General features: G+C 36.6%; 1 protein-coding gene across 1 annotated transcript in view; it reads left to right on the top strand.

The window, feature by feature from the left end:
• The first annotated feature begins 2772 nt into the window (after positions 1–2772).
• Positions 2773–9832, top strand: part of LOC128624187 (otoconin-90-like) — a 10692-nt gene continuing 3632 nt past the window's right edge. Inside the window, exons 1-3 of the mRNA XM_053651614.1 lie at positions 2773–2794; positions 7281–7330; positions 9491–9553. Coding sequence (XP_053507589.1) covers positions 7288–7330; positions 9491–9553 — 106 coding nt within the window. The 5' untranslated portion in view covers positions 2773–2794; positions 7281–7287. The remainder of the gene's footprint in view (positions 2795–7280; positions 7331–9490; positions 9554–9832) is intronic.

Genomic DNA, 9832 nt, shown 5'->3' on the forward strand with positions numbered 1-9832 from the left:
ACATACAGTTCGGGTGTGATATTCAGGTGTTCACATACTTTTGGCCATATAGTGTAGCATCCTCACACTCTTTTGATAAGCAACAGGGAGGATGACCATCATTGGACTAAAGAAAGGCTGTGTTTAAGGACATGTTCCTCCAAATTGAAACAATATCTGTCATTAGTGCAATAAGTTTGCTTTCTTGAATTTAGATTATTCCACTAGCAATCTTTAAAAGGGGCAGTGTTTGGGTTAGATTCCCCTTGAATCAGGATCTAAATCTGCCAGTTGAGTACACCAAACCTGCATCAGCATCTCCATGCAGTTAGTGCAGGGGATTTCTGGGCCAATCTTAGAATTAATGCTGGGGTACTAAGCTCAGGCACTGCTAAGGCATGAGCTCGCGTGTTGCACAGTTTGGTTAACCACTCAGTGTATCATAAAAGAATGACTGGTTCATTAAAAAATCAACTCCAGCCCCAGAGATGCATATTAACAGTATGTAACCACAGGCCCACTAGTCGTTTGGATTGCAGAAGATGTAGTATATTGTGATAAGATAGCATCAAGGGAGTACCTGATAAGATGGTGGGAAAGAGGGATGAATAGAAGGAAATCTTTGAGGAACTCCTGCCTCAGTAGTGCATTTTAAGTATCTTAGTTTAAAAAATATTTATGCGCAATGCTCACCCATTCAGTGGATTATTTCATTCGGATACTATTTAAAGCTAAAAAACAAAACTTTTCTGTAATCATAAAAGACTATGATACTCATAATGAACATCATTTTAACACAATCAATATTATATTGTGGAAGAGTATTGACTTAAAATCACACTATCAAGTGTCACAAAGAGGATTCCCTTTTGGGTCTAGTACCTCTCAAGATTTGTTCTTCATGTCATCTCCCTGCCTTGCTCATTAGGGATCTTGCTCATTAAGGAATATGCTAACTTAGCTGCATGATTCTATTCATCACCTTGCTCTGGTGCTCAAAGTTTTCTGGAGCCCACAAGGAAGAATGTAAGCTCTTTCACTATGCAGTGGCAGGAACAAAGGCAGGCAGAAGACTCATTCTCTGAACTTGAAGCCCACTTTGGCAGAGAGTGTGGGTAGATCAACACTGCAGCAGACAGAAGTGCTACAAGCTAGTGTTAAGGCTTTGGCAAAAGAAAAGTTGGAACTTCCACCCAATGTGGCTGTACATTTGCCTAATCTACTTCATGGATGAGGTCTTATGTGTATTTAAGTTCATGTAGAAGCTGCAACTTGATAAATAAATAAATAAATAAATAAATAAATAAAAAAGTAAAAAAGAGGCATATTGACAGGCAGAAACCCATGGATTGAGATTGCTTCCTCCAGTAAAGAGACTAGTCAGCTCATTAATAGTAAAGCTGATAAAGTTTTGCACGTAAAGCCATGCTGCATACAACCCAAATATACAGTAGAAGACCTGATATGTTGGTTTGTAAAGCATATGATACAATGGAGAGTGTAAGATGTTTCACCAATCCAGTGGCACACACAGTGGCTCTTAATAGCTAAACAACTGCAGCAAGAAATGCAATGGACACAGAGATCTTACAAATAGTATTTGAAGCTATAACAGTCATGGCCTTGACTGTGGCATGACTCCTACACCTCACTCCAATTCAAGGTGTGGCAAATCACTGTCTATTAAGACAGTTGAGATGAGTTTGGTTGGCTCACATGCCATTGTTTAAACCTGCTAAAAACACACTGTACCACAAGCTCAGGGAGCATTAAATAGTGATCTTCTTCTGTCTGAAATGAAAGCAAAAAATGTGATGTTAAGATAAGTGAGAACTGCCATTTTTGACATGTGGCTGAAGTGATCCTGTTAAAAGTTAACAGTTTGTTTTTACAGTAAATATCTGCAATGTGATTTATTGAAAGCCTTTTTGAAATACTTTTACTTTTTGAAGGATGCAAATAATTCACATAACTGAAAATAGTAATAGTGGCTTGTTTTGATACTAGGAATTTTTTGTACCGTTACATTTCTAATCTTGATAAAGTGGTTTATTGAACACAGTTTCATAAATAACCCCAGGTATAACAGAGCAGATCAGAGCCATGTGAGCTTCTGAGGGGAAAAACACACACACAAAGAACAAGCAGTATCAGGAAGTGTAACTTTTGTTCTGTGGTTGAGTATGTGAATATGTGTCTGTGTGTTCTTGCTCATTGCTGTGAGTTTGCAGCCTGATGAACACAAAGGGGCATTATCAGCCTACACACCCCACCATCCCTCCTGTGCGCGCACACACACACACACACACACACACACACACACACACACACACACACACACACACACACACACACACACACACACACACACACACACACACACAAAAAAAAAAAAAAACCAAACACACAAAACCAAACACAAACACGCAGACACATAAGACTGATACATCAAAATAACATATTGTTCATGTTCCCAGGGTGGATGTGTGTGTGTGTGGGGGGAGGGGGTGTTAAGCAGAGTATAAACAAATTAATGATTAACTCATGACTGAAAGGAAGTATACAATCACAAAAATCTAGCTCACAAGACAGAGCAGTTGTGCGACTTGATACACACTCTCTTGATGTGTTCAGGTAGTTGCACTGTTACCATGGCAATTGCCCTGCCCGTTGACCTCTGCAGTTGCCTTAAATGCCCCTTTGTTACTATGACTCACCTTACTAAACACACACACACACATACTTGTGCTATAATATTAGGTCTTCGCTTCTTTTTTGACTTCATCTGTGTTTGCTGCAGGTGTGAGGAACTCAGGTAAGAAAGATACATTTCTCTTCACATCATCTGTAATCACTAGTTTAGTAGATTTCAGTCTTCACAGCTACTACAGTGTACTTTTTCACATTTGTAGTTTTGCTCAGCTATAAAACACCAGACACATAGAGGGCATAGCAGTTATCCAGTGGGTAGAGTCAGTTTTGTAACTTGGTTTAGAGAGGTTCTCGAAAAATGTTGTTCAAAAATGTCTAATTCTGGTGGAGATATTTTAAGACAGAGAAAGTTATTTTAAAAAACAAAAAACAAAAAAAAATACTTTATTTAAACTCACCATGTTGCAGCCTGGTCATAAATAAGAATATCCAGAGTATGGTTGCAATGGTCTTCAGTATTTCAGTATTAAACCTTACTAGGTTTGGAATGTTTTGTCCAGTATGTTAATTCTCGAAAAGGTGTGTGCCCTATACGCCCTATTTTTCTCTCTCATATTGCAAGGGAAACACCACAGCTGTAACATGTCCTGTGATTTGATCAGATTGATGAGTAAAGGAAAAAGAATAATATTACTATTTTGATATTATACTATATGGTGTATAGTATAATATATTATGTGGGGTATACATGAGTGTACTGGACGGTACAGCCATCGATGGTAAAATCATAAGTTAACACACTAGCAGACACAATCATATTTTTGTTTCAACAAACATGTTGTCAATGAACAATAGCTTATCAAACTGATCAAACTGGGCTTTCAAAAGACAAAAAGCTGTGAAAAAAAAATAGTTCTTTCTCTTGTAATCTGGGGGGTGCATTTCAACCAATACGACTGGAAATCATGTCAAATAAGAAAATAAATATGTATGCTCAGAAATATAAACAGAATTTGAGAACATCATACTGTATCTTTGTGGTATGGTGGTACAGCAAATAACATTGATGCCTCACAGTTCCACGGTCCAAAGGTTGATTTAGAGCTCTGGTTACTGTCTGGTGGAGCCTCTCATGTTCTGCCCATGTCTCAATGGGTTCTTTTCTGGGTTCTCTGCATTCCTCCCATCTTCCAAGGCATGTGGATTGTTGACACAAAATTGCCCCTAGGTATGAATGTATGTGTGCATGGTGCCCTATTATAGACTGGCATGCCACCCAGGCTGCACCTTTTGTTGAAGCAGTTTATTGGGTATTATTGTATCTAGGTAATTCTGGTCATTTAAAGCAGTCATCACCAGACAGCTACTAAGAAAGGCCTTCACCTCAGACATTGTTTGAATGCCTTTATTTAGTCTTTATATAGTCTGAAGTCAATTGTGCAAGAGTCAGTATTGGGTAAATGACCTATTTCCAAGTCAAAGGCTCAACTGAGATATGAAAGTTACTCCATGTGGTCATGCCCATGCTTTATCTCTACTGGCTATTAGTAATCAATGGTGACTAAATGGTGGGAAATCCATAGTGACAATTAGTAGGGCAACCATTTTTTTCACTTACATAAACCTGAATCCCACTACTGATAATGCATTCATGAATTATTTTCATTGTTTATGAGTTTGCACAAAGAATCCAGTAATGTGTCCAATTTGATTGTGGACAAGATGAAGCACAAGCTTAAAACCATTGCAGTTCTTTTGCAGGAGAGCAGGTTGCTCCGGGGGTTGCTCTTCAAGCATTGTATATTTGCTAGCTCTGGAACTTTCAGCCACTGGAAATGATAGAATCTAATGCAAACATGGAGCTGTCTCTTTACATATTTTAGATCCCTTTCTACCCTTGTAATTTCCCCTGGAAATCTCGTGGCAACTTCAGCATTATTCAAGCTGTTGTCTGAGAGCATTTTAGGAACAAACAGTTTTGCTGTATCTGTCCCCTCATACAGTAGATAATGAAGATACCTTTAATTATAGAACTACAAAGTAGCTTTCTGAGTCTGTACCAGGCTAAGTAATTGTTATTTGCAGGGTTGGGAGGGTTACTTTAAAAATGTATTCCGTCACAGTTACAAATTACTTAATAAATTTTTTTTTATCAGTAACGTAATCTAAGTATCACAATATGAAAGTAATGTAATCTGATTACTTCTGCATTATTTCAAGGCCACATATGTAAATAAAGTCAAGAAAAAAGCAACAACAAAAAAATCATATCAAAAATAATTTTATTTAGAGTTTATTTTAAGCTTAAAACATGTTCAATGTTTGGATTTGTTTTTTTTTTTTTAAATAATTAATTGATTGATTGATTGATTGATTAATTAATTAATTAATAAAAGATCACTGTCCCTGATGTGGGTAACATTACATCACAAAAGCTAGGGTGACCATATTCTGGTTTTCCAAAAAGAGGACACCTTTTTTTTATGATTATTTTGGGGGTGGGTGTCTTAATAATGTTCAAAACAGTGTTACTATGAATGCAGACACTGAAAAAGACACACTATTAGCATCACCCCTTGTTTTTTGCCCCTTGTTTTTTAGAGATGCACCGATACTAAATTTCTCAGCCGATACCGATAACCGATTATTCAGAGTGATATCGGCAGATACTGATAGTTATGCCTTTTATGCCTTCTTTTAAATTAATAATAATGAATTCCACAATTCTGAAAAAATGCAAATAAAAACTTTATTCTCTCCATTTCAGCAAGCTGTTTCACAGTAACTGGTCTCATAAACAGAAAACATTTTACTCTAATTAACATTAACACAATAACTATATTCTGAAGATTAAAGTAAGATTTCTTAACTTATTGAATGTTATTAATTCATATTAACATTGACTGAATTCTAAAAAACCTCCTGTTAGTCTCACATTCACTCACCACAAACAAAAGCATTTCTATTTCATCATTGAACATCAAACTGGTAATATATAGGCCTAATAAAAACTTCTTGTTAATGATATTAACTCATATTAACATTAACTGGATATGAAACATACTAAGTTACTAATATATTTTTCACAATTTTTTTACAATATATACTTTCTTGCCAACCCATCTTCATTTAAATCTTTCAACCTTATACTGGCGCTTTAATTCAGTGCGAAATAAAAATTAGACTCGACGCCAAAACTCCCACTTCACTGTTGTTTACATCCGGTGTAAAATTTTAGCGGTGCAGAGATTACAACTGCAGTTTTGTCATCATTCAGTTTCATGCAGAAGAATTAGGATTAGATTTTTTTCTGAAAAATCACTGGGCCATTGAATCATTTCCTGTTTTTATGGAACACCTTAGTTTACAGACCAAGGAATGCATAATCTACAAGTTTCAACTTATTGCCAGTGTGCTATAGTGTTATAGTGTGTTATAGCTGTGTTATGCCACCAATCAAGATTGTGTATCTCCAGGGAGGATGATGTACATGTGACAAAAAATCTTTTTGTTGTTAATAATATTATTGATGGATATTTAATGGGAGGGGTAAAAAACGTCATGTTGTAGACTTTCATTAGCCCTAGTACTTGAGGTGTTGCATTAAATTGCAGCATCCTTGAATTTTTTTTTTAAGTTCTCATTATTTTCTTTTCCTTTTACACATTGTTTTGATTATACATATCTACAAAAGAAATCTCCAACAGCATTTTAGCTTTTCCATAGCCTGGCTCTGAATCTAAATATATAGCTTCTCACTAACTGATTGGCAAGAAGTTTACATCAAGGTTACATTTCAGCTACAGCTAGTCTTACTCTCTCTAAAATACATTTGCGCATGAGGGGTACAAAATACAAAGGAAGGACAGCTGTTCAGTAACATCTGCAAAATATTTCAGGTTACTACTATGGAAGCTCACAGTGGGGTGGAGAGAATGATATTGAGGTCTGGATTGTTATTTGATCTGGGGAATAATTTTTGGATCCTTTTTTTGTATTTTATATTTTGATTTTAGTTTCTCTATAACAATAGATTGATATCAATGCTTTATAAGAAAAAGCTTTTTTTTTTTTTTGCTATTTATATGAGCCAAAAGTTTGTGGACACCTGACCATAACACTCAAATGTACTTGTTGAACATCCCGTCCCAGATTTCACTTTGCTGTTATATTAACCTCCACTCTTCTCTGAAGGATTTCCACTAGATTTTAGATTGTGGCTGTGGAGATTCAGCCACCACAGCATTAGTGAGGTCAGGCACTGATGTCAGTCAAGGAGGCCTGGCACACAATCAGCATTCCAGTTTTGAGGTTGAGGTCAGTGCTCTGTGCAGATCACTCAATTTCGTCCACTCCAAGCTTGGCAAACCATGTCTTCATGGAGATTGCTTTGTGCACAGGGGCATTATCATGCTAGAATATGTTTTGGCCTCTTAGTTCCAGTGAAAGTGTTATCGTACAGCATACAAAGTCATTCTAGACAATTGTATGCTTCCCATTTTGTTTTATTTTCAACTTGGGGAAGGCCCACATATGGGTGTCTACAAACCTTTGGCCATATAGTGTATTTTGATGTTCCGTAGGTAATACTTCTTAACCATACTTGCAGTCTTTTGAACTACTACATGAATGTGTGTTGCATATTTTAGGATAATCATGCTGGTGATATCACTGTTCCTGCTATCCACATTCAAAAATGGTGAGATTGCTAAAATAATTTAATAAAATTTAATAAACATGGAATTCACATTAAATTTTCACCAGACATCAGTATTAACTCAAGAAATCCAGAAATATAAAGAATTCACAATATTAAAGTCCATAAATAAAGTTATGTTTAATAAAGTGGAATGACACAGGAAAAAGTATTGAACATGCTAGGAAAAGGCAGTTCTCCAAGTAAGTAAGAAAGTAAGTAAATGTTATTTATAAAGTACATTTAACACAGCGAAGCTGATCAAAGTACTGAACAGAGTAAAGAAAAGTAAAGTAGAAAACAGAATAAAACCAAATAAAGACAGACAATAGACAATAGTAAAAAAAAAAATAAATAATAAAACCCCTGGGAGAAGAGATATGTTTTAAGCCTCGTTTTAAAAGTAGTAATTGAAGGTACAAGGCGGCTGTCCAGTGGCAATTGATTCCATAAACGAGGGGCAGCAACTGAAAAAGCTCTATCCCCCTTTGTTTTTAACCGGGATCGAGGGACATGCAAAAGAAACCTATCAGAAGATCTTAGACTGTTAGATGAATGTGGTGTAAGAAGATATTTGAGATAAGATGGAGCTTGTTCATTAAGAGTTTTAAAAACAAACAACAGAATCTTAAACTGAATCCTAAAATGGACCGGGAGCCAATAAAACGATGCTAAAATTGGGGTGACACGATCATATTTCTTTGCCCTGGTCACCAGCCTTGCAGCTGCATTCTGAACCATCTGGAGATGAGCAAGAGATGACTGAGGAAGACCCAAGTAGAATGAATTACAATAATCTAAGTGCGATGTGATAAAAGCATGAATAAGCTTCTCCAAATCTTGGAAGGCATCAAAGGCAAGGTAAAGCAAGGAACCAGCTGAAATCCATAAGTAATTATACCCCCTATCTGTGCAAATTAATATCAGCTGGGTCAGTAAACTGATGGTCTATACAAAGGCTTTACCAAAGTGTCACACAAGAAATGATGGGTAAAAGCAAAGAGCTCTCCCAAGACCTTTGCAACCTTATTGTTGTGAAACATATTGATGGAATCGGATACAGACGTATTTCAAAACTTCTGAATCTTCCAGTAAGCACCATTGGGGCCATTATCTGCAAGTGGAAGCAACATCACTCCATCATCAACTGGCCACGCACAGGAGCTCCTCGCAAGATTTCTGACCAGGGAGTCAGAAGAATAGTCAGAAGAGTAGCCCAAGAGCAAACGACCTCTCGGAAAGAGCTCCAGAAACACTTGGAGGCAGCAGGTGCCATTGTCAGAGAAAACAATAGGCAGTGCACCCCCATGCATTTTCATCCTGCAAGATTCCAATACTAAAGATAAGGCATGTCGAAGCTCGTTTAAAGTTTGCTACAACTAACTTGGACAAACCTATGAAATAATGGGAGTGTGTAGTCTGGTCAGATGACAGCAAAATTTAACTTTTTGGCTGTCATACTACATACCATGTTTGGAGAAGAAATGGCACTGCACATCACCCTTAAAACACTATACCAACAGTGAAGTTTGGAGGTGGAAGCATCTTGGTGTGGGGCTGTTTTTCATCGCATTGTACTGGCAGACTTCATATAATTGAAGGAATGATGAATGGAGCCCTTTTCCGGAAGATTCTTGAGAAGAATCTGCTGCCATCCACCAGGATGATGATGATGAGACATGGGTGGACCCTCCAGCAGGACAATGATCCAAAGCATACAGCAAAGGAAACTCTCAATTAGTTTCAGAGAAAAAAAAAATCAATGGCCCAGTCAATCACCTGACTTGAATCCAACTGTGGCTAATTAATTTCTTCATACAGGAAGTGTCTTGAAGCTGTCATTACAAACAAATGCTTCTCCACTAAGTATTAAATACATTTCAGTTAGCATATTCAATACTCGTTTCCTGTGTCATTCCGCTTTATTACACATAACTTCATTTATGGACTTTAATGTTTGGATTTTTTTAAATGTGTGGATTTCTTGAGTTAATACCAAAGTCTGGTGAAAATTTCATGTGAATAGCCTCATTGGAAATATATTTACTGAAAAAAAATGTTGACATGTTCAATACTTATCTATTATTAAGAATATACAGTATATGCAATACATAATAAGCTCTAATAGATTGTAAATTATATTATTTATCCATTTGTTTGCAGTGAAAAGCAGTTATGTGTTCTGCCCAGATACAAATGTCCTCAACGCAGATCATCTTCTGATAGGTAGGTTCAGAGTTCTACACTGAACATGAAGCTATACAAACATATATAAACATGAAGGGATATTATTCAAGTTTGGGTTTTTATTGTTGTTTGTCCCATTTCTCTCACATAACGTTTATGAAAAATAGAATATATAGACTTTTGTGTTAGTATATGCATTTAATAGTGTTTTCCTCTCTGCTCCAACCAAATGGATAAAGAATGACAATCACTGCATGGATCTGCTCTCTCTTGCTCTCTCTCTCTCTCTCTGTGTGTGTGTGTGTGTGTGTGTGTGTG

Source organism: Ictalurus furcatus, chromosome 20 (genome assembly GCF_023375685.1).
Source record: "Ictalurus furcatus strain D&B chromosome 20, Billie_1.0, whole genome shotgun sequence".
NCBI lineage: Eukaryota > Metazoa > Chordata > Actinopteri > Siluriformes > Ictaluridae > Ictalurus > Ictalurus furcatus.